The sequence below is a fragment of the Mixophyes fleayi genome, chromosome 11 (assembly GCF_038048845.1).
Source record: "Mixophyes fleayi isolate aMixFle1 chromosome 11, aMixFle1.hap1, whole genome shotgun sequence".
NCBI lineage: Eukaryota > Metazoa > Chordata > Amphibia > Anura > Limnodynastidae > Mixophyes > Mixophyes fleayi.
In genome coordinates, this window is record NC_134412.1 from 9742103 (window position 1) to 9767928 (window position 25826).

The 25826-nt window shown below is 39.6% G+C and overlaps 1 protein-coding gene across 1 annotated transcript; it reads right to left on the minus strand.

Annotated features, from left to right (window-relative positions):
- Nucleotides 1-1942: 1942 nt before the first annotated feature.
- On the minus strand, nt 1943-19897 carry LOC142106840 (uncharacterized). The gene is made up of 5 exons (XM_075189876.1): nt 19690-19897; nt 16078-16197; nt 13492-13638; nt 4116-4274; nt 1943-2247 (listed from the first exon to the last, which is right to left on the minus strand). The coding sequence occupies exons 1-5, from the start codon at nt 19832-19834 to the stop codon at nt 2045-2047; spliced, it is 774 nt and encodes a 257-aa protein (XP_075045977.1). The 5' UTR covers nt 19835-19897; the 3' UTR covers nt 1943-2044.
- Nucleotides 19898-25826: the final 5929 nt, after the last annotated feature.

Consider the following 25826-nt stretch of genomic DNA (forward strand, 5'->3'; position numbering starts at 1 on the left):
ATACTAGTAGGTTAATTGGTTGCTACCTAATTGACCCTAGTCTCTTTCTGTCTGTCTGTCTGTGTGTGTATATTAGGGGATTTAGACTGTAAGCTCCAATGGGGCAGGGACTGATGTGAATGAGTTCTCTGTACAGCGCTGCGGAATTAGTGGCGCTATATAAATAAATAGATGATGATGATGGAGTAATTTCTTTAGTAACTCCTGAGAATTGTGTGAACATGGGAAGGCTACATTTTGGACAAAAACAAATGTTTTTCTTGATACATTCAACCTCTTTTCAGTGTATAAACTTGACCCACTGATTGACGGACAGATGGGTGAGAAAGCCAAATGGATTTCGTATTATATTCAAACAATTTAGCAAGTAAGAGTCATTAGGTAAGAAAAACATTAGTAAATGGTGAAAAATGGTAAATAACACGATGGAATGAGTAAGTGTATTACAATATTTCATTACATTTTCATCCCACTTCTCACATTAATTTGTTACTTATAGTTGTCCTATTTATTTAGCTCACCAGCACCAGTATGTTTTTTTGGGCTGTGTGAGGAAACCGGAGCACGCCAACGAAGCACGCAGTCATGGGAAGACCATATAAAGTCCAGATATTAATATAACCCATTGTCCCAGCTCCTCAAGGCAGCAATGCTATTTTAGTGTGTAGACAATTTAATTAAATGGTTTACAAATGGGTCACAATTGTGTCTTGCACTTGTAAACTTCAACAACACTTGTCACCTACAGACAATAGAGGTTTATATTGTGTGGAACAAAGCCGGATGCCCAATCTGTCAATCTGTAACAAGCATGATGGGAAAGGTTATACAATATAAGTGTTTGAATAAAAAGTTAAATGGATATTTCTTAGTTAAATACATTTGCAAATTTACAGTATATTTTAAGAAATTGATTACTTACAAGGTTCTTCTACCATTGGGATGGTCACGAGAATTGCAGCCTTTAATTCTCTAGGAGCCAGTGTCTCTAGAGCTGAGATGCTCAAATTATTTGAACTAGCTTGGGAATCGAATTTGGCCAATTCAAGGGCTTCAAACTTCACAATATGATCATTGTTTTTGGTCCTAGTCGATTTGATTTTGAACTTTGCGCTCGCAGCTCACAATTAAAACAAAGTTCATCGAACGAAAACTTTTTTATGCTTAAATAGCAACATTTTATAGCTTTAAATATTATTGTGTTCAAATTCCACATTAGCATTCATCAATCACATGAAAACCATTAAGAATACTATTCAATGTAGCCATTTAAACTGATTGAAGCTTGTACATAATCAATCCAGTTGTGAACATAGTTGAATTTGTTCACCTTGCTCAAATTTATCTACATTTTTTAATTTTGGCCTGGGAACCACTGTGATACAAATGTAAGTATCCCTAATCATGGACACAGAATATGGCCATTAAGTAATGGTCCTAGTGTATTGCAGTCAGTATTGATTCAGGTCAGAAAATGGCTGCCTCCACAGCAGATGACAGGTGCATTTAAAATTCTGTCATGCTATGGTAATAATTTCAAATACACCTGTGAATCTATAACAATATCATATTTGCCGTCTAACTTTGGAATAATATATATAGTGGAAGCAGCCAAATCCATACCTTCTTGCGAGGGTCTCTGGTGAAGACCAGCCGCTTCATTAGACTCTGCGCCTCTGGTAAGAGTAGCACCAAATTTGGCAGATCAGTGTTAGAAAATCCAAGACACCCGTGACAAATTTAGTGTGAAGTGCAAGAGATGAAAATGCACACACTAAATTTGACATTTTAGACAAGATGCATTATCGAGAGTGAAGAGGCATTTACAATCAGATCATTAGATGGACTAAGGCATCAGTAGATATTTATAGTATTTTAGATTTTGTTGACCCTTTCTGATAATTACACATTTGTGGTTTAATAGTAATAATATTGCACAAAAGTGAATTACAGATTTAATTGTCATTCTTTGTGATTATTTGCATGTTGGAAATATATATTGGACACATAAACAAGATTTCATACACAATCATTTTACTATCAGTCAGCAGAGTTCAGAGGTGAACTTGAAAAAGAGGCTGGTAGTAAGAGCCAACAGGAAGAAACTGTTGTTGAGTCCGTCACTTTCATCTGTACATGTAAAATTGTATCTCAGTCTTGTCGTAGTTGACATTAGGTCGGCATCAGTTATATCACACATTTCTTTTCGGGTACAGCCCCGCAGAGCCACTGCATAATAGTGTTTTCCTGTGTAGAGAACAAAATGTAATTAACTAGGGACAGCTCTCCTGAGAAATAGGGCTTTGTTCGAGTAGCATTTTGGAAGATATATTTTGTTATGTGATTTTGTTTTGTTTTTTGTTTTTTTGTTTTTATTTAAACAAAATTTTTATTGAAACTTTTTACATTATTAAAAAAAACCCTTAAGAACATTAAACTACAGCTACACCCACACAGGGGTAGTTAACAGTGTCATAAAATCAGGCTTACAATATTTAAGCATAATGTAAATCAGAAAATATTAGTGATTAAACAAGCAATATAAGAATAAAGAAAACATTTAAATATTTTTTCTTTTTTTTTGTGAAGTGTCCTTAGTCACAAAAGTGGTCTTTATCATTTCAAAATAAGAATATATATCTAGAATGTCCAAATATTAAAATACTAGGGGCTAGGCGTCTGTCCCGGGCATAGTCCCATCCATCCCCGCAGTCCCTCCATAACTTAAGGAGAAATCCTCCACTGATACCAAATTTTACTTTCTACTAGTCAAGTTATGACTACTATACATAAACCGTTTGTGTCCTACAAGATCAATCCAGTCCTTCAGCCATCCATTTTTCTAAGAATGATCACTTTTGTTAACATAAATAGGATATTGACATGTAACCTCATGAATCTATGTATGTTCTTATTAAGACCCAAGCCGAACAAACACAATCTCGGATTTATGGAGAATATTCCCACATCCCACATTTGTTTTTTTATGTGATTTAGTCTGTTACTGTATGTAGGGAAAGAATAAAATACATTTTGTATTTTTCAAGATTATGTGTTCGGATTTAATGCCATCTGTTTAAAATGTCAGGCCAAATATCGAAGCGGTTGGCAAGCAACAAAAGATTTTGTTGTATAAAAACAGTATTTTTAACAAACTCGCTAATTAAATAATCTCATATGGTTTAAATTTGACTAATTGCAGAATAGTGATGTTTAATGCCTGTACAATACTGTGCCACCTGTATACTTTGCTGAGGTGAGGAAACTGTTTAATTCTTTAAAATACAATGTCGGGGCCTTAACAATTCTCTGGAGTATTCCGATGTGCTTTGGGATAAGTTTTGCCTATATTATACACAATAGAATACTAGGGGATCAATTGGTCTCTTTCTAAGACATGGGGCTAGATTTACTAAGCTGCGGGTTTGAAAAAGTGGGGATGTTGCCTATAGCAACCAATCAGATTCTAGCTGTCATTTTGTAGAAGCTACTAAATAAATGAAAGCTAAAATCTGATTGGTTGCTATAGGCAACATCCCCACTTTTTCAAACCCGCAGCTTAGTAAATCTAGCCCCTGGAATAAGAATATATGAGTAGAAGAGAGTTGGAGGTGAACAGAGAATTTTCTGCAAATGCAACTTCTATGCAGTCTGCAAACACAAGCACTTAAACAGGTGTAAAACATTCATTTTACCTAAAAAGCCTTAAATGAAATAAGTAAGGGCCATATTCATTTCATTTGTTACGTTTATACATTTTAATGATTAATTTACCTTGCTTAATAATTGCCTATAAATGTGCTTTCACGTATAAAAAAGGCATCTATTTGTAATAAATAAAATAATGACTGGTACCAACTACTATAAGAGGAATCCTCCAGTGCCAACATCTCTGTCCCCATCATTGTCTTTTGGACAGAAGAGGGCAGTGAAAAAGCCCAAGGTGAAGATGGCTGTCAGTGCAAAACTATGTTTCTCCAGCAGGGCTTTAAATTTAAGCCCTGCTCAGAAAGCATGAATGTGGTAGGTGGTACATATTAGGCAGGGTGAACTTATGTAAAAGTAATTTAAATTTAGGTTTACTTGCACTTCAAGAACTACGTGAAAGACTTTACCTGTTGTTAATGTAGAACGAAAGATACATTTTGTCTCGTCCCCGGTGCAGCTCATGTAAATGTTACAATCACAGGTTTTGATGTTCGAAGCATAGCAGGATTTACAGGTAAGTCCATTGGCTTTGATTTTATCATCTTTTGTAGGCTTATCAGGGGGTACTTATAATAGAGAAGAAATACATACTAATCAGAGGCAGAAAAAAAAATATGGTTAGATTTAGTTTAATCAAGAGAAGCACGCACACAACTAAATAAAATAATGTTAATTGTTGAACAAGGTGTCAGCTGACCAAAAGCAGCCAATGAAGTATTTGCTATCATTAGTCTTCCTTGCATTACACTGATGAAAGCTAAAATTTGATTGGCTGTCATAGATTACTTCCGCTTAGTGCTGTTTCTTCTATTTTATTTAATATTTGAAGAATACTGTGCCTATATACATCATTGGCAACGTGAACCATTTGCCTAGATTTAGTCTGTAAGCATGGCAACACATCCTGGGATAATTTAATTTTTAAGGGATAATCTATAACAGATGGATTAGTGCAACAGTGATAAAAAGTAGACATGTCTTGTAAAAATACAAATAAATAGCGGAAGAACGATCTTCAATTTCCAATTTTTCAATTGCACTATTAAATAATGAGTAAAGTATACAATGTTATTTTGCTCCAATAAAGTTCTTACTAATCTTTAAGCTAGGCACTAGCCATCATTTAACTAGTAAATAAAAGGGCATTTATGCAAAAATACGCTCCCACAGCAAATTATATAAAATGGCTTTTTTTGTCATGCACCAATTTTTGTGCATCTTTTGATGGTATGAGCTGGTCAGATAGGAGGAATTCCTAGCTAAATCTTGGCTTGGCCGGTTCCCATGTGTTGTCCTAGAATTCCAAACAGATGTTTTTTTTTTGTACGGGTAAGCATATTTGCAGTATATGCACACAAATAATTGTGTAATAAAAAGATTCAAATGCACAAAAGTAGAACATAAAATAAAGACATAGTGACTTAGAGTTGCATGCAAAGGCATTTGCGTGTTATAACTTTGCATTTTGCTTAAAATATGTTGCACTACGGATGCACACAATTTAGAGTTATACTCATCTTGCACCTGCAGCCCCTCGCTCTTGAAGAGGTGTATCCGGGCTGTTCACGTGGGAGTGCAGGACATATCCTAGATCAACTTTAAATTTCATTGTAAAAATAAAGCTATCAAGTATATGCGTCTAGATTAAGAAAACAGCCACTATTTAACTTATGTGCAAAATAATAAACTAAGTTGCACCCCTTGCATTGTAACATGGTTTATCCCGGAAAACATTTACTCCTTTTTTTGCCTTACTTTCCTTAATGACTCAGGCCCTTGGTTCTTTAGTGCCAAGATCCCATACACATTCATCATATATTCAAAAAATTGCAGGTGAATATCTATGCCGGCCATTGTTTCACTGAATAAGGCAACAACTCAGTATCCTAATCTAGGGTTGGACTGCTCTGTCAGTTCTTCTTGCATAAGAATGGTAGGTTGTGGCACCTTCAGTAAATTCTTCATTACTCAGGCCCTCTTTTTCAGTAGCATTTGGGCCCCAAGCAGCCAAAAACTCCATAAGTGAGGTAGCCAAGTCATTAGACATAGAACTCCAGGTAGATCCTTGTTTCATAAACTCTCAACTGGGTCCTTCAACTTCTACTTTTTCATCCATTTCTTCTCTGCCCATCTTATAAGGATCAGGCTAATGAGCCCATTCAGCTTGATGTTAGATCAGGCTCTCTTGGGTATCAATAAGGTGAAACTTAACTCAAAAACCGGTCCTTATGTAGATAAATTAGATAGATAAATTACTTCAAGATATCATGTTATACTCAGACATAGCTATCTTCAAATGTGCAGCTCACATCTCTCTTATACCCCGTTCACACTGCGTCACAAACCCGGGTTACTGCCAGGGGGAGCCCCAACGGTAAAGGCTCAGTGTGAACGGGTCCTGGGTCTTTTGAAGGGTTATTCTCTGGTCCGACCCGGGTGGCCTCCAGTCTGAACGGTGATACCCGGGTCTCACCGAAAGCTATTGAAAAGTTTAAAAAGCAAAAAACAAGAAAATATCACAAGAGGAGCCAATCAAAGCTCCTCTTGAGACCCAAGCAGACCCGTGTTCAGTGTGAACACAGCCTACCAGGGAAGTTGCCGGGGTGTCCTCCACTGTCGCCCAGCAATATCCCAGGTTCATAAACCCAGGATATTGTTAGGGCGGCAGTGTGAAAGTGGTATTGATGATGGTGTATCCTGAGGAAATGCTTTGGTAGATTATTCTGCTAATACAGCAATCCTTTCTAGAATACTGCAAAATAACACATACTTTGTGTCACGAGCCGCGGCGGTACTCACAGCCGCCGCGGCTCGCTTCCTGTAGGTCCCAACGTCCCGGCCGTCACCATGACGACCGGGACGTCATTTCCTTCCAACTCCCGACCGTTGCCAAGGCAACGGTCGGACGCTTCCTCAGCGCCGTGTCCTGGCAGCCAGGCGCGCATGCGCTCTAGGGACAATCAGGCAGATTTAGCCTGTGGCTGAATTAGCAGGCATTAGCCTGCAGGTGTGGATTTCAGTGCTAAGCCCTGATTGGTCTTGCTAGGTGCTGGCAATTAGCCTACAAGTGTGGCCTTGTCTAGGGGCAGGTTCTGATTGGTTATGGGTTGTATTTAAGGCAATGAGGTCTGCTGCCTCATTGCCGGTTATAGCTTCTGTGCTCCAGTCTGCGGACCTGCTTGCTCCAGTTCCTGTTCCTGTATCTACGTTTTGACTTCCCGTGTATGACCCTTGGCTTCGTATTTGACTTTGCTTGTGTTTCCTGTGACCCTGATCCTTGGCTCGTTTACCCGTTCTGCTACTTTGCCTGTGACCTCTGACCTCAGCTTGCTCATCGTTTCTGTTACCTGCTGCCTACCTTTTGACCTCTGCGTGGACCTGACTCTTCTTGCCTGGGTTCTCCCCAGCCGGTACACACTTCACGACCCTCTGTCAGTCTGCAGCCCAGTCTGTCCCCACCATCAGGGGCTCCAGTGAACACCTGACTGGCAGAGTAGACTCCGGGTTGTGTTGTGCCGGCTGGAGGGGTTCCTAACATTATAACCGGCCACTCACGGAGACAAGATTAGGATGGATACAAGTGGATCCACACCGTCTCCAGCACAAACCCTAGCAGGCCACGTTGAGTCCTTGTATCAGATGATGCAGGGATTGGCTGAGCGTATGTCTGTTCAAGAAGAAGCCACAAAAGCTTCACAACCGACTCCAGGTCCCATCTGTGAACCCAAAATGAACTTACCAGATCGGTTCTCCGGAAATAGAACCCTGTTTCGGAACTTCAGGGAGAGCTGCAAGCTCTATTTTCGGATGAGACCTCGCTCCTCCGGTTCAGAGCAGCAAAGAGTTGGGATTATTATTTCCCTTCTACAGGGTGACCCCCAGTCCTGGGCGTTTTCTTTGCCGCAGACCAGTCCGGCCATGCAGTCCGTAGACTCCTTCTTCGAGGCACTGGGTCTACTGTATGATGACCCGGATCGAGTGGCCTCCGCGGAAGCTCATCTACGGTCCTTGAAACAAGGCCGACGGTCGGCAGAAGAATACTGCGCTGAATTCCGTAGATGGTCACCTGATAGTGGATGGAACGACCCTGCCTTACGGAGTCAGTTCCGTCTCGGCCTATCTGAACAGATTAAAGATTCTTTGGTGCAATACCCGTCTCCTAGTTCTCTGGAGGATCTGATGCACCTCTCCATTAAAATTGACAGGAGATATAAGGAGCGGAAAACTGAAAAGGAAGCATCATCACCTCCATTCGCCTTCGTTCCTGTTTCCCAGGATGGTGAGGAGCCTATGCAATTAGGAGCATATCGTCTCTCTTCGGAAGAGAGAGACAGGAGACGTTCGCAAGGTCTATGTCTATACTGTGGCATAAAAGGCCACTTCTCCCGTTCTTGCCCAAATAAGTCGGGAAAAGACCATGCCTAGGGAATGAGGGGAAAGTTCACCTAGGTCTGCAAATTATCTCCCCGAAAAATGCTGTATTAATCCCTGCACAGCTCACCTTCCGGGCTCGCTCTGTGGACCTGTCGGCCTTCATTGATAGCGGAGCTGCAGGCAACTTCCTTGATATTGGGTTTGCCCGCTCTGCCGGAATTCCGATGGTAAAACTCAACTCTGCCATTACTGTCTGTGGCTTAGACGGAGGTCCGTTGCCTGGTGGCAAGATTTCCTGGGAGACCCCGCCACTACAGTTGAAGATCGGAGCTCTCCATTTTGAGTCAATCACCTTCTTCCTGATCGATTGTTCGTCGGTTCCTATGATCTTGGGCCACCCATGGCTTTCCTGTCATAACCCTGTCATAGACTGGGTAAAAGGAGAGATTGTCAAGTGGAGTACTTATTGTACACAGTCTTGTTTGTCACTGTCTCTGCGTATGATTCAGCCTATTCCGGAGCGGCTTCCCTCACAGTATCATGAATTCTGTGACGTGTTCTCCAAGAACGCTGCTGATACCTTACCGCCACATCGTGACTTTGACTGTGCCATCGAACTTATTCCTGGTTCCAAGTTACCTAAGGGGCGTTTGTATTCCCTTTCTGCTCCAGAAACAAAATCCATGCAGGAGTATATCGATGAAAACCTGGAGAGAGGCTTCATCAGGCCATCTAAGTCTCCCGTAGGAGCGGGATGCTTCTTTGTATCAAAAAAAGACGGAGGGTTAAGACCTTGTATTGACTACCGGGGATTGAATCATATCACAGTCAAGAACACCTATCCCCTTCCGCTCATCTCGGTTTTGTTTGATCAGCTAAGAGGGGCCACTGTCTTCACTAAAATCGACCTTCGCGGAGCATATAATCTCATCCGTATCAAAGAAGGAGATGAGTGGAAGACGGCATTCAATTCGCACTCTGGCCACTACGAGTATCTGGTCATGCCGTTTGGCCTTAGTAATGCACCTGCAGTGTTCCAGGACTTGATCAATGAAGTTCTTCGGGAATTCCTTGGTTGTTTCGTGGTCGTTTATTTAGATGATATCCTCATCTATTCCAGATCTTTGCCCGCCCATCAGACTCACGTCAAACAAGTTCTACAGAAATTACGAGAGAACCACCTGTACGCTAAGCTGGAAAAGTGTGAGTTCGAGGTACAGAGAGTATCCTTTTTAGGCTATGTAATCTCTTCTGAGGGATTCTCCATGGATCCAGCTAAGGTCCAGGCTATTCTGGATTGGGTGCAACCCAACAATCTTAAGGCGGTGCAGAGGTTCCTGGGCTTCTCCAATTATTATAGGAGATTCATTCACAACTTTGCCGACATTGTGGCTCCCATTGTCGCTCTGACCCGTAAAGGAATGGATCCAACTAATTGGTCGTCCCAAGCAGTAGCCTCATTCGAAAGCCTGAAAAAGGCCTTTGTCTCCGCTCAGGTCCTCAGACATCCGGATCCAGCTAGGACATTTATTCTTGAGGTCGACGCCTCTGACATCGGTGCCGGTGCCATCCTATCGCAGAAGGATCCTCATACTAATCGTCTGCACCCATGTGCTTATTTCTCCCGTCAGTTCTCTTCAGCGGAGGCCAACTATGATGTCGGTAATAGAGAACTATTGGCAATCAAATGGGCCTTCGAGGAGTGGCGGCATTGGTTGGAGGGTGCTTCACATCAGATCTCTGTCATTACCGATCACAAGAATTTACAATATATACAGTCAGCCAAACGTTTAAATCCCAGACAGGCCCGGTGGGCGTTATTCTTTACCCGGTTTAACTTCCTGATCACCTACCGACCAGGCTCCAAAAATGTCCGGGCAGATGCCCTTTCCAGAAGTTTCTCGGCACACCACATTCCAGTCACTATCCCAGAGCCGATTATTCCCCCTTCTGTAATCCATGCCGGGTTGACCCAAGATCTGAGTATCACACTTCAGAGATTCCAGAAATTAGCCCCTGATACTACTCCGGAGCGACGTCTCTTTGTTCCAGTCCATCTAAGGAAGGCGGTTATTGCAGAGGCGCATAACAGTAGGGTTGCAGGGCATCCTGGAATTTTCAAGACGTTAGAAATCCTTTCCCGTACAGTCTGGTGGCCATCTATGTCTGCTGACGTCAGGAGTCATATCCTCTCATGTGAGGTTTGTGCCAGAAACAAAGTTCCTAGGATCCGCCCAATAGGCCAGTTAGTTCCTTTGGCACCACCTGCAAAACCATGGACCCACTTGTCCATGGACTTTATAGTGGATCTACCACCTTCTGCAGGACACAATACCATTTGGGTTGTGGTAGACCGGTTCAGTAAGATGTCCCATTTCGTTCCCTTACCCAGACTGCCTACAGCTCGGGATTTGGCCGTCTTATTCATTCAACATATTTTCCGGCTCCATGGACTCCCTACTGACATAGTTTCCGATCGGGGTTCCCAGTTCATAGCGCAATTCTGGAGATCTTTCTGTACCCTCCTCGGAATCAAGGTTAGTTTATCATCCGCATATCACCCTCAGTCCAATGGGCAGACGGAAAGAGTTAACCAGTCCTTGGAAAAATTTTTGCGATGCTACACGTCAGAGTTCCATGATAATTGGTCTTCCTTGTTACCCTGGGCAGAATTCGCCTGTAACAATTCCTGTCATTCATCTACTAAAACTTCTCCGTTTTTCTGCAATTATGGTTTTCACCCCAGATCTAACTCCCTGTATTCACTTAACCCAGTTGGTGTCCAGGAGATCCGTTCCACTGCAAGAGATCTCAGAGTTATCTGGAGGAAAGTACAGGCATCTCTGAAACAGGCTTCAGTTGTCGCAAAAATTTTTTCGGATCGCCACCGTACCATCTGCTCCTTCAAGGTGGGCCAGAGAGTGTGGCTGTCTACAAAAAACATTAAACTCAGACAGCCTTGCAAAAAGTTAGGTCCCAAGTTCATCGGCCCGTTCCTTATCATCAAGCAGGTTAATTCTGTTGCATTTAGGTTAAGAATTCCGGGCTCATTGAGAATTCCCAACACATTTCACTGTTCTCTGTTGAAGCCGGTATTATATCCTACTCAAATCCAGTCTTCAAATTTGCCTGAGAGAAAATCAAACAGATCACCAAGATACGTTGTTCAGAAGATCTTGGATTCCAAAAAAGTGCAAGGTCAGGTGCACTTCCTAGTGCAGTGGAGGAATCGTGGGTTAGAAGAACGGTCTTGGATCCCACGGAGACAACTCAATGCTCCTAAACAGTTGAAGGACTTCTTTAAAAAATTTCCAAGGAAACCGGGATGTCGGGGTTCCTTAACCCCTCCTCAAGGGGGGGGGTACTGTCACGAGCCGCGGCGGTACTCACAGCCGCCGCGGCTCGCTTCCTGTAGGTCCCAACGTCCCGGCCGTCACCATGACGACCGGGACGTCATTTCCTTCCAACTCCCGACCGTTGCCAAGGCAACGGTCGGACGCTTCCTCAGCGCCGTGTCCTGGCAGCCAGGCGCGCATGCGCTCTAGGGACAATCAGGCAGATTTAGCCTGTGGCTGAATTAGCAGGCATTAGCCTGCAGGTGTGGATTTCAGTGCTAAGCCCTGATTGGTCTTGCTAGGTGCTGGCAATTAGCCTACAAGTGTGGCCTTGTCTAGGGGCAGGTTCTGATTGGTTATGGGTTGTATTTAAGGCAATGAGGTCTGCTGCCTCATTGCCGGTTATAGCTTCTGTGCTCCAGTCTGCGGACCTGCTTGCTCCAGTTCCTGTTCCTGTATCTACGTTTTGACTTCCCGTGTATGACCCTTGGCTTCGTATTTGACTTTGCTTGTGTTTCCTGTGACCCTGATCCTTGGCTCGTTTACCCGTTCTGCTACTTTGCCTGTGACCTCTGACCTCAGCTTGCTCATCGTTTCTGTTACCTGCTGCCTACCTTTTGACCTCTGCGTGGACCTGACTCTTCTTGCCTGGGTTCTCCCCAGCCGGTACACACTTCACGACCCTCTGTCAGTCTGCAGCCCAGTCTGTCCCCACCATCAGGGGCTCCAGTGAACACCTGACTGGCAGAGTAGACTCCGGGTTGTGTTGTGCCGGCTGGAGGGGTTCCTAACACTTTGTTAGTAATACAGCCCAATTCCAAAGGTCTTGAAGAAGTGGTGTTCAGGAATGCCGCAGGCGACAAGGAGGGTCCCGGATTGTCGGGAGATGAGAGCAGCGGACATGATAAATGTGACTAACACCCCAATGTGTGACAATATATACTTTTCATTTGATGTGCATCCTAATTTTGTGACGTACTTCACACTTCTTACAATGTGGGCTACAGTTAAAAAGTGTATTATGTATGGCGATAGTTTTGTAAGGTTTAAAACAAAAACCCTAGAACTATGAAGTAAATTAGAGATATCATGTAACCTGTCAGGTTGCTCTCTAATGAATTCCTTTGAACATTTACTTTTATTAAGACATCTCTGATCATTCAAATTATTCTAATTTGTGGTAATCTTTTTCTTAAAAACTACCCAATGATTTTCTTTTGGCGTACAAATCAAATTTAAGCATAGCACCATCATTCCTCTTAAAGGACCCCTATACCCAATCAATACAAGTTGGTTGATAAGATAGAGCTACTTATAATATTTACATACATAAACATTCCACAAGCTTTTCAGAAGCAAATATATTTTTGATAAACTTGCGACACTGCAAAAATAATTACAGATATAGCATATTTTAGTGGGGCAATTGGTGCAATCCATCCACTCATGTAGCCTCCTATAGAGTTGGACGTAATTTCCGTCTGAAAAGTAGATGGAAATTGCATCCCCAAAAAAGACACATCTTACATGTGAGCTGGATGCATCTAAGCTGATGTCATCACTATCGGTCTATATAACGTACACCAGTGATCCAGCACCTGCAAAGTTTCCGTCTCCTGACAGGTGCATATGCATCTGAATCTCAGTCGACATAAGTCACATTTGCTCCAACACAGCCCTACACACCGCCTCTTTATGCCTCTTCAATCGTAAGGAACCGCAATCGGCTATAAGATAAACATGCGTCTCTGTCTATATATGGAAGCAAATGTAACTAGTGCTTTGTGGCCAGTGAATGGTCTGCAACATGCATCATGCAACTGAGACAATATTGGCAAACAGGGCCACCGAAAGTAAATTTGGCCCCGGTACAGCAACTTCTTGGGTCCCCTTCCATAGCCACAGACAGGACCGTGGTCACACCAGGATGTTGACTAATCCCACTATACAGGTAGACTAAGGCTCCTAGACAGGCCTAGGCCCTGCTACTTTGTATCTGCTCCTTCCCTCTCAATACCACTGTTGGCAAAGGTTGTTTAGTTTGCACAATCATTCTGGAAAACTTGGCACTTACAAGTGGGGGTGGGAGGAGTACAGTTGTCATGTTGGCAGCAGGTTGTGTTGATGTTGATGGTACCTTTGTGAAAGCGCACAGACCCCGTTCTATATTGGTTGCAGTTTCCACATAGTCTCATAAACAAGGCTGTTGCCTCTGCCCCTCCTATAAACGAAGATAGAGTTGTTAGACGGCATACAGAATCAGAGTATTAAAACATGGGAAAGTTTGCATCTTATTTTTCAAAAGTACATTTAGCGATGGAGTACAGTAAAGCACCCCCACAGGAAACCTGGTGCTTACCTAATAGCCATATTCTAGCACTGAGCATCACCGGGAAGGCTCCGCTAGATGTAAGCTTTTATGATAAGAGCACTTGATGGAATTCTATTGGCCCATCTCAGCCACATTGCTATACTGTCATAGCAATGTGTGTTCTCTAACCTTACCTACACTTTTAATCTGCTTAGAGACACAAGGCCTGATTCATTAAGGCATATAAATGTCGATACTTGCCGTATTTTGCGTAAAATCGCTCGCCGCGTGTCCAAAAAATAACCAAACGCCAGAGAACGCAGCAACGTCCAATTCATCATGGAGTGCAAAGGACGCTTACCACAGCCTACAATTTGAGATGCAGAACAGGGAGGGGGCTGGGCGCATGCACGCAGTCAATGTTCAATAAGGGTGTGCCAAACTCGAGCACACGCAGCAGCGTCCAAATCAAGATTTGGGCATCTTAAAGGTACGTGATTTCCAATCATATCACTTACATCAGCTACAGGTCAGGTATAATGGTGATTACTAGTGAGGACAGCTTTGTGTACAGCTAGAACATGTGTTTACAATCAGGAGCAACTGTAAAATTGTATTTTAGGTATATTAGGCATTAATATCCTCCTAATAATTTTTTTTTTATGGAGAAATAAAAACAATTTTTTATTTATATTGATCATTAGTGACAAAACATTTTGTGACTTTATATGCCACATATGTTTTGGACGTATCCTGAGGTGTCTTCTTTGTTAGAGCAGAGTGGACCTAGACCCATATTCATCAACAGACGTATCTTTGGATCCGCTCCTTGTTTAATACGGATGTTCTTATATCCGATGCAAGTGTGTTTAGAAAAAGAAACACACAATACGTTTGTTTTGCGTTCCTTGATATATTAGGTCCCTAATGCACTGTTTATTTACTTTTTGGCATTTTTTAATATTTACCTACTATGTCTATGAACTTACCTTACGGTCATAGACATGTTTTACAATCATTATGATCTGTCTACTGAGCGGTACATTCTCTTTTGTTGCCTATGGATGATATATTATTTCAAAATATCTATACAGAATAAGTGGTTTGATACTTTACAATCCTATTATTCAATATACAAAAATATAGGGTTGTTTGTGCAGAATACATTGTTTCATGGCTTTTATAAAAATTAAAGAAAAAATTTTATTTTACTCCTGAATATTTTAATCAACATAATTCTACTAGGATAGGATCACTGCATCATACAATTAACTTAACCTTATTTGCTTCAGAATCCTACTGCTTAGTAATTAGCACAAAACTAGCTTTGTTTGGTAAAAGCTTCCTGTTTTGTCCCCTTCATTTCCTGATCATATGGTGTAAATAGATGGAAAAACATTAAAAACTTTGTCTCAGATATTCAGCTTGGATATGATCAGTTTTTTTTCTTTCAAAATTGGATAATTCTTACATCTATTCGTTTTTGCATAATTGAAGTGCCATGCAATATTATTTAATTTTTTTGTATAATGATCCCCAGTGTTGTATAATATGTTGGTGCCCTATAATTAAATTATTAATAATAAAAACCTGCCACTAGAAATTTACATTTCCTAATCCAATTAAAATAACTGCCCTTCTGTCCATTTGTGTGTTCAGAGACACATATTTAGGTAATTTAGTTTAATTTCTGTTGGTGCTTTTTCTGGCCTAAAACTGAGGGATCCACATGTAAAGATGAGACAAATTATGCAGATGGCCCCTCCCATTGTAGAGAGAGAGGGCCTGAGTCATTGAGGAAAGTAAGGCAAAAAAGGACTAAATGTTCGACAAGACAAATCATGTAACGATGCAAGGGGTGCAAATTAGTTTATTAGTTTGGACATAAGTTAAATACTGGCTGTTTTTTCATCTAGAAACAAATACTTGATAGCTTTATTTTTACACTGAATTTAAAGTTGATCTAGGACATGCTCTACCCCAACTATAAATCTGTCCCCACATTTTAAATGTACCTCCCTCTCCAATGCAACATGGTTTTGCCCAGGTGCAAAGTTACTCCTTTTTTATGGTTTGCTCTTCGTAATGACTCAGGCCCAGATTGTTAATTACTAATGTCCCTTTTTTTGTTTTTAGAACATGATTTAAGCACATTCCTATTTCGTGTTCCAAACTCCCGAGAGTTGTTTCATGAGGCGATGACCGATCCACGGTAAAGACCTTAATTGCAAATTCAAATAACAGGTCACCATCATCATTTATTTATATAGCGCCAACATATTCTGTAGCGCTTTACAATTGGGGACAAACACAGTAAACTAATAAACAACAACAGATAATGTCACTTACCTATCGTAGTCCTTTCATAAGTTGAAATACACACATCATCTGGAGACGGACATTTTTCTGATATGCCGATACACAAATCCTTATTTTCCGCCGCACAATTGATGCATGATATGGAATAACCTAAAAGAGAAAGTTATAAGTTTTAAAGAATTTACAGTTGTTGTGACAAAATAAAAATTGTCACAACTGTGGTACTAAAACAGTTAACCCTTTGCTTTCATTGGTCCATTCCAAACTTGTACCATCACACCGACTTTCACCGGGAATAACGTTTTTATTGTTTACTCAACCCCAAGAATTTTTTTATCCCATGATCAGGTACAGCTTTCCTTTGGTACCGTAGTGGAGAAACTATTTTAACATTTCTGGACATTTTAAACAAAAAAAATTAACAGTAATGTTAAAATGAACCTTTTGTGATGCTTCCATGCGTTACGGTCACAAAATTATTTCAAGCCATGAAAAATATTTTATTATTATTCTACATCTTCCGATGTTTACAGAGATACCAAATATGTGTTTTCATTGGATGGAAAATGTCTACGTGTGTACATTTTATTACTTTACTTTTAATATACTGTATCTTGTTTTGTTGATTTTTAAACACTTTTTAAACTTTCTTTTGAATAACATAGGTTGTCATGAAGTATCATAAACTTGGACATCTGTGGCAGCTACGATTCTGGTCTCATTAGCACTAGGCAATCTCTATCATATAAGAAATACCAATGAACGCGTTTCCTGTTAATGTTGGTACTTTGTCATGCATGAGGACAGTGGTCTTTATGATGCTACTGTCCCCATGTGTCTAGTAAGCCATCACATGTACAACAGGACACCAAACTGCTATCTACAGATTGTAGATAGGATTTACAGTGATAGTTTCCCAAGTTGCACATCAATGGTTGAAGATAAGTTGTTCCATAGCCCAAGAATTATTTTCCCAACCCAAGTCCAGAAAGACTGATTTGCTTGCCTAGCTTGTGGAGAACAGTGATTGGGGCAGCACGGTGGCTTAGTGACTAGCACTTCTGCCTCACAGCACTGGGGTCATGAGTTTGATTCCCGACAATGGCCTTATCTGTGTGGAGTTTGCATGTTCTCCCTGTGTTTGTGTGGGTTTCCCCTGGTTTCCTCCCTCATTCCAAAAACATACTAGTAGGTTAATTGGCTGGACTGTAAGTTCCAATGGGGCAGGGACTGATGTGAGTGAGTTCTCTGTACAGTGCTGTGGAATTAGTAGCGCTATATAAATAGCTGATGATGATTGTTCCTTTTCCAGTCAACCCAAAGAATTGTGTGAAAGGGACTAAGCAGAGGGTAACTCAATTTCTCATTGTTTACTTTTGTGCTTATAACTCATTCATTCATCTTAGAAATATACCTTTGAAAACAACAATGAAATTCAGGTTAAGAAATTGAAATTATATTGCAAACTTGAAGCAGACAGTTGGGTCTAAAGTGAAATGGGTCACTTTGGAATGTATGCTACATAATAGCTACTGCACTACATGTAGTTTAATGGAAACTACTGAGGAAAAAAGGGATCTAGGAGTCACTATTTCAGGTGACTTAAAGGCAGGTAAGTAATGTAACAAAGCAATGAGGAAGGCAAGTCAGGTGCTTGGTTGCATAGAGAGAGGAATCAGTAGCAGAAAGAAGTAATAATGCCACTGTATATGTCATTGGTACGGTCTCATCTAGAATACTGTGTTCAATTCTGGAGGCCATATCTCCAGAAGGATATAAATACATTAGAGACATACAAAGAAGGGTAACTAAAAGGGTGCATGGACTTCATCACAAAACTTACCCGGAAATACTCAAAGATCTTAATATGTATAGTTTGGAGCAGAGAAGGGAAAGTGTGGACATGATAGAAACTTTCATATATCTCAAGAGTTATAACAAGGTGCAGGAGGGAAACATTCTACAAAGGAAGAGAAGTATTAGAACACGAGGACATGTACTGACACTGGGGGGAAGAGAAGTATTAGAACACGAGGACATTAACTGACACTGGAGGGAAGTAGGTTCAGAGGAAATTTGAGGAAAAACAACTTCACAGAAAGGGTAGTGGATAAGTGGAATAGCCTCCCATCCGAGGTGGTAGAGGCTAATACAGTAGAGCAATTTAAACATGCTTGGGATAGACATAAGGATATCCTTGCAAAGATTAGACCAAATAGGGTTTGAGGTTACCATAGGTTAATAAAAATAAATGGGCATACTAGATGGGCCAAGCGGTTCTTATCTGCCATCAAATTGTATGTTAATATCTACAGATGGGATGTTGGACCTGGAATTAGAACTAAAACACTTAAGACTGTAGGAGAGCCACCAGCCCAACAAAAAGACTGATTATAAAATATTAATCAGATTAAGAACATACAACTTTAGACAGCATATTCTGCTTAGGAAAACAACTTGTAACAGGCACAAATAAATACAAATCAGACTATAGACTAAGTGGTGAGTGGTCACTGATGTTTAAAACATGTGTAGAAAGACCAGATGTGCTCAGAAATCCCACATGCTTTAGGTTTCCACACTGACCAGGTTTAGAACTTCTTGAATCTGATTTAGTTCGCTTGGAGAATGTCTTGATGAATTATCTCAAAGTGGTTAATTGTGTGTATATATTGTAAGCAATGAAAATTGCTGTATATATTTGTCTACCCAGGACATAGTTTGCGAGTCAGGTTTGAATGAGAACACCAATTGCAATATATTGTCTCAAGTTGTCCATTCTTACGGTTGATATACTTTGGTATCTGTCCTTTTGGTGCAAAGGAATCTAGATACTTTAGAGGAATCTAGATACTGTACAGGAATGCAGATACTTTATTTGTCATCTGCTGCCTTAAAGAACTTTGTTGACGGTTTGGTTATTTACTATAAAGCCACCAGCCCACCACTGATAATCTCTCTCTCAGCCTAAACTGCCTTTTTTTGTAAGGAACCCAGTAACAAAGTGCACAACCTTCAAATTAACTCTACAGAACAATTAAAGGAGTAAAGTTTTCTAAAATTGAGAGTCATTTGAGAACGTATACCAACCTCACCCAGGGGTAATCACTTCTAGTATAAAACAGACAACATTAATTTTCTGTGCATGGACTCAGGTCTGGAACAATCTGTCCAATCCCTCTTTGTAATATTACTTTTCTATCTCTGCTTCTACTGAACTACAACATCAATAATTAATAATTATAGCAATCCTATACTATATATAATAAATGCATAATATAGCTTTTCAAGTCCGTTGCTCAGATTGTTTTACAGTGATCTATTTGATTCTTGTTAACTATTTGCAGCAAGATCACTGTCAGATACATATTGGAGCATATTTCTGATTAGTGTCTGATGTTTCTTTATTTCATTACTTTTCACCAAATTTAGTCAAATTAAATTAAAATAAGACCTTTTCTTTCTGAAAAAAATAAATAAAATTTGAGGTTATTCCATTCCTTTTTTGCACAGTCATTTTTTTTGCGCAGAATATTGTTCTAATTTCAAAACACACAATTGCTAGACAGAATAATAGGATTGGAACTCTGCGGTAACTTGCTAAAAAAAAAGACCCAATCACCCACCTGTATGGTTACTTACTTGTACTTGTGATTGCTGATAGGATGCAGATGAACAGTAGCCGTGAGCTCATCGTAATTATTAGGCTGCTTGAGGATGCTCTGAAACACAATTTATTGTGAAGCTTGTGTTGTGATTTACTTTTATAACAGGGCGTTGGCTTCATAAGATAATGCTGTAGAAGCACAGAAGGGAGGGGATAAATAAAATGAAAGCGTCTAAGAGCTACTTACAGCACAGTAAGAGGCTCAGTATTACATCAGACGTGATTGAACTGTCAGAGAATGGACTGTGCTATGTTTTATTTTCTTGTGGTGAAAGACAGAGAGAACATACAACAGAATCACTGGCACGCAGAGCAACAGTTGGATTGTAATGTTGTTATGGATAAGAGATATCAAACTCTATGACATTTTTGATAAACGATGGGAGAGCTAAATTTAGGAAGGTTTGCTTCAGATTATATCCTCTGTGGGGCACTTTTGTTGGCTATGGGTTTAAAAGGACACAATCATGGAAATTACTTGTTATTCTTATATATATATATTTACAAATGACCTATTTGTTATCTATTTGTGTGGATGAAATGTGGCCCAAAATTTGTAATAGAATGATTAATCATCATCATCATCATCACCAGTTAATTATATAGCGCCACTAATTCCGCAGAGTTGTACAGAGAACTTACTCACATCAGTCCCTGCCCTATTGGAGCTTACAGTCTAAATTCCCTAACATACACACAGAGAGACTAGGGTCAATTTGATAGCAGCCAATTAACCTACAAGTAGGTTTTTTGGAGTGTGGGGGGAAACCAGAGCACCCGGAGGAAACCCACGTAAGCACGGGGAGAACATACAAACTCCTCACAGATAAGGCCATGGTCGGGAATCGAACTCATGACCCCAGTGCTGTGAGGCAGAAGTGCTAACCACAATGCCACCGCGCTGCTCTCTCCTTAACTAGTTGCTTATGTTATCTGTTAAAATTTTCTCCTTCAATGAAAAATAGGATTTCTTGGGATCGCTTGGGGCGAATATTGATGACAAGGAGGTGGAATCACTTGCTTGCGGTGTCTGGTGTAAGCAACAGGACAGTCCTGATCTGTGCTCTCCTGTTGCATTGGAGAAGGGGACACCTTGTAAATATAAGGGGAAAGCAATTAGAAAAAGTAAAATGACAAAAAAAAATATACATTTTATTTGGGGGAGTGGGGGGAGGGTATTATAAAGCTACCGGATCCATGTGCCACTGTCACAGGCGGAATTGTCAGCTTCTGGGTCAATCATGTGAATTTCAGGTTCCTTATGCTTGGCAGAACAAGAGATTAACATTGTGTGGAAACTAAAATATTGTGCTTATCTGTACTTTTCCATTGCTTATTCTTATGTTCTACCTCTCATGGCAGAGCAGTGGCGGACTGGCCAGGATGTCCTCTTGCCCAATGGCCAATGGACCCTGTCGGCCTCGGATGACCTTTAGTAGCTTGAAAATATAATAGACGTTCTAATATTATTACTGTATGCAACTAAATTTTATGTTGTATTACTATTTTAATAAAATAATTTTTCAAGGATACTTTATATTTAAGAATATAATAATTAACTCTGAAAAATGAATTCTGTTCTGGGATATGTGAGGCCGATGCATACGTTATATAGGCTCGGATCTTTATTATTGCGACTGCGCAATGAAGCTTAGCTGGGAATCCCAGCCTGGGGTGGCGACTTTCTACCGGAGTCAACTTTGTATCGAGCTTTGTATACATTGCAAAGACAGCAAATATTTTTCATTGTGTTGGCCTAAGTTTGACTGCGTCAGTTCTTCACCTTGAGCTTGCTGTATTTTTTGGGGTTTTTATAAATGGTATTTATTTAATTCATATTTTAGATATATTGCGGCCCTATGCAATTTAATTTAAATATAACGTAATTTCTTTCATTGTATAAAACTAGTACAAAAATACAAATTAGTTTTAATATATTTAAACTGCAATCTCAAATAATAATATATATGCAAAATGCAAGTTCAATAGATAATGATACCTCTAATTTACTCTATAGTTAATATTACTGTGATTGCTATAATTGTTGTCAATGGAAAAATGTTTTATAGATGCATCTATTATTAACGTGTTCTTGCGGCGAAGTCCATTATGCACTTCTAGCTGGACCTCACTACTGTACTGTTGAAATTTGATACAATACACTACAACAGTTTACAAACAAAATGCAGAATACAGCAACAGAATAATAGTGACTTATTATTATCAAATGCAAATGTATATAAATAGCCATCTTATGGCAAATGTTGGATTCAACATTTAATTGTAGATGTTCATTTTTCCCAACGTGGAATATTTTTAATTAAGTTTAAATTTCAGGAAAATCAAACATTGGAAGATATTATTAAGCTGTCTTCACAAATCAGCAAAGATCAAGTAATTTTGGAATTGTTTTCATTTGCTTCGAACTTTGATGTATTAAAGCTATTGCTTAATGATAGTGAGAATATGGATTCCAGTTGCAACAAGTGTAAAATTTGTAGAACTTGCCTATCGTGTGTACTAAAAATTCTGGCATCCAACAGACTTCATGACAAGGTATATGTTAACCTTTACGAACTTTATCAAGTCATCTGCGCACTGTAAGTTACTCAAGTCCAATGTGAGAGGACATTTTCAAAGCTAAAGATCATAACGACAAGACTAAGAAATTCACTGCCTGAGGAGAACTTGGAATCATACATGTTACTATCCATTGAAAAGGAATTGTTAGATGAATTGGATGCTTAAGCAATTATTGGCAGATTCACACAATCATCTAGTGGATTCAAACGATTGCTCTTAAAATAGTGGATTGTACGAAATATGCTTTTGAACTACTTGTTAATGTGCAAAATGTTCAAAACAAACAAACTATTTAAAAATACCCACCATCTATTTAAAATAATTAAAAAAATTAAATTATAACAATCTGTATTTATATTTAGTATCTACTGTATACTGCCAGTAATATGTACGATATAATTACTAAAAAAGATACATTTTTTTTGCCCAAAAATGTAATTGTACCCTTTTTCCACTGAAGTATTTTTTTTGAAAATTGTATTTATTTCTTATAGAAATTTAAATGATAGCCTTATAGTTGTGGGTGGGTCTCCTTTTGTCTCCTGGCAACCCATAATTTTAGACCCAGCCCGCCACTGTGGTAGAGTGATTTGGGGGCTTTTTATTAAGTAGCCCCTGTAAATAAATTCCTTAATATTTTCCAATAACCGGAATACCAGTAATTCCAATTAGTGACGTCCCAAAATTTGGTTTTACAGAGTAGATGTCTGATAGTGGCTTCAAATTGCTGCAGACAGATTTTCAGGACACCCCTTACATGGTAAAACGGAAGTCTGGCAAGTGATTTTATCATTTTTGATTGCATGTTATGTTCCTGCGTGACAGAAGTACTGCAAAGGTAAGGAGATGAAATATTGCTGCTTACGTAGAGTGTGTATTTACCATCCAGACACACACAGGGTGAGTACTACAGCTTTGCTGCATTTACCTCATTCTATTACAACACCATTTGCATGTCTACAATGCATTGAACATCGCAACATTACGGCAGTCAATATCATAAGTCACTTCTGGGGGTAAATGTATCAACCAGCGGACTCGTCAAGTCACCGATTTTCAGCGATTTTGCAGAGGAAATTTAAGATGGCAACGACTTTCAAGTTTTGCCTTGAAAGCCGCTGCCGATTTAAGTTTCCTCTGCAAAGTCGCTGAATATCGGCTGCTTAATACATTTACCTCCTGGTCTGTCAATTATTATGGTTTTTCTCTAATACATTTTTAAGTTCCTAGCTTCACCTGTTATCTATTGATACCATTAAACATAGCGCTTGCCCCATATCCTACCATATTTCACTTACCCCCACCCCCATATTAAATTAGCAAAAAAACTCCAGCAGCAACGTATCTCAGATATGAACAGTCCAGCACATATATCCAGTAAACCTCTCCCTCAACCTTACTGCACTTACCCTACCTCTCGATGTGACCGTGAGACTGGGAAGCGATGTGACCAGGTTCTCACTCCGGAGCGTGTCAGCGCACACGTCTCCTGTACAATTGCGACGATATCTGTGCAGCTTCTCTCGGCGGTGGTTTCCTGTTACTATGGTGTGCTAGATGGGTCAAAAAGGTGCAGTCAGTTTTCAACGCGTTTCATCCGCTTGGGACTTTATCAAGAATACTGCTGCAGTGTAAATAAGGCTTTTTATTCGTTCTTCTTAATTGTTTTATTACTTTATTAAATATGGCTAAAACTATTAGAACAAGAGTATATGGATAAAAAAATCTCAAATGTTAATGTTGTCATATATCTGACACAAACCACTTGATAATGTATTAATAAATAATGATAGAAGGAGGAAATTAAATGAAATAAGTAAAACATTGCATCAATTAAATTAAAAGCATTACCAGTTAAAGCATGAATAGAAAAATAAAGAATTACTAATTAATAAACCTTTCGGTTCCTAAAGAAATTGACTAAAGTCAAAGTCCAGATTTAATCCATGGGGAGAATACGTTTTCATGTTAAATATCCATCTGGATTCAGACCTGGCAATCTTTTGTGCATGGTCTCCTCCTCTCCAATCTGGTTAAATATATTCTACTCCCATGAATTTTAAACCTTTTGGATCTTGATTATGCACTTTACAGAAATGGTCTGATACACTATGGGTTTTCAATCCTCTTCTTATGTTGTAGATATGCTCAGTTATCCTTTGTTTTAATTTCCTTTTGGTCATCCCTACGTATTGGAGGCCACAGGGGCACCCAGAACATATATGACTCCTTCAGTATTACATGATATGTGGGTTTTAATTTGTTCTGTTCTTATCTGTGTGGAGTTTGTATGTTCTCCCTGTGTTTGCGTGGGTTTCCTCCGGGTGCTCCAGTTTCCTCCCACAATCCAAAAACATACTAGTAGGTTAATTGGCTGCTATTAAATTGACCCTAGTCTCTCTCTGAGTATGTTAGGGAATTTAGACTGTGAGCTCCAACGGAACAGGGACTGATGTGAGTGAGTTCTCTGTACAGCGCCGCGGGTCTATTGGCGCTATATAGATAAATAATAATGATGATGACGTTTTCTATGATCAACCGCTGTCCCTTAGGGCTGGCCTATCAGAAGTTATATCTTTTATCATTGATGTTCCTAGTTAACTGTAATTTTTTGTATGTGCTACTGTTATAAATAAATTACATTTTAAAAAAAAGAAGCTTGCATTTTAGCAAAAGGTACATTAGAATCCCAGTGTTCCCCGAAATGCAACAATATTTTCATCTCTTTCCTAGCACTAGCAAAAATGACAAAAATAACAAATTTAACATTTCTAGCATGATATGTAATAAATCCCTACTACATATTAAGTTCTATGCTACAAAAACAAAAAGAATATATTTTGCTTGACTTGCAATTAGTGTATTTACAGTAAAGCAATATTATTGGCATTCATTTACTGACATTGCATTTAGGTGCAACAGCAATCAGTCAGTAATTTGCTTTTATCTGTATGGTGAAAGTTAGAGAACTAAAATCAAAAGTGATTGGCTGCTAACGTTTATTCCACATTGTTCACCTTAAATGAACCCTGCTGAGGTTCAGTACACAGTATTTTGCAGGCCATTACTGGTACAGAAACATACAATCAAATAGTACGAGAAAAACGTTCTCTTGTATCCTGCTTTAGCCAGAGAGATGCTCACTAACTTAATAAATTATTCAGACAGCTCTAGTGCACAGGCCAAATACATCATCATCAATTAACTTTAAGTGATTAATATCACACAATGCACAGAAGTAAATTAGGAGACAGTCATGATGGCATCTTAATAACAAATAGATCCACTTTAGCGGAGATCTCAAAATGGTCATATAATGTGTTTGTACTGTGATGAAACAACACTATAATATTGTACTGGGTGACAGCCTGAATGGCAATATTCTTCCATATGTGATGTGGGTTTTGCAATATTCACAACTGTATACTGTACGAACAAGAGGAATTTGTCAATTTGCCCAAACACATATATATATATATATAAATGGTGCCCGTTTCTGAGACTCTATCTCCAGAGCTGTGCCAGTACC

Excerpts from the sequence above, each read along its gene's own strand:
- LOC142106840 (XM_075189876.1), bottom strand. The coding sequence starts at position 19,834 with ATGAAGCCAACGCCCTGTTATAAAAGTAAATCACAACACAAGCTTCAC. Across the intron at positions 13,639-16,077 it reads TTATGAAAGGACTACGATAG|GAGGGGCAGAGGCAACAGCC; the intron begins GTAAGTGACATT and ends CTTCGTTTATAG. Across the intron at positions 2,248-4,115 it reads TCGTTCTACATTAACAACAG|GAAAACACTATTATGCAGTG; the intron begins GTAAAGTCTTTC and ends TTCTCTACACAG.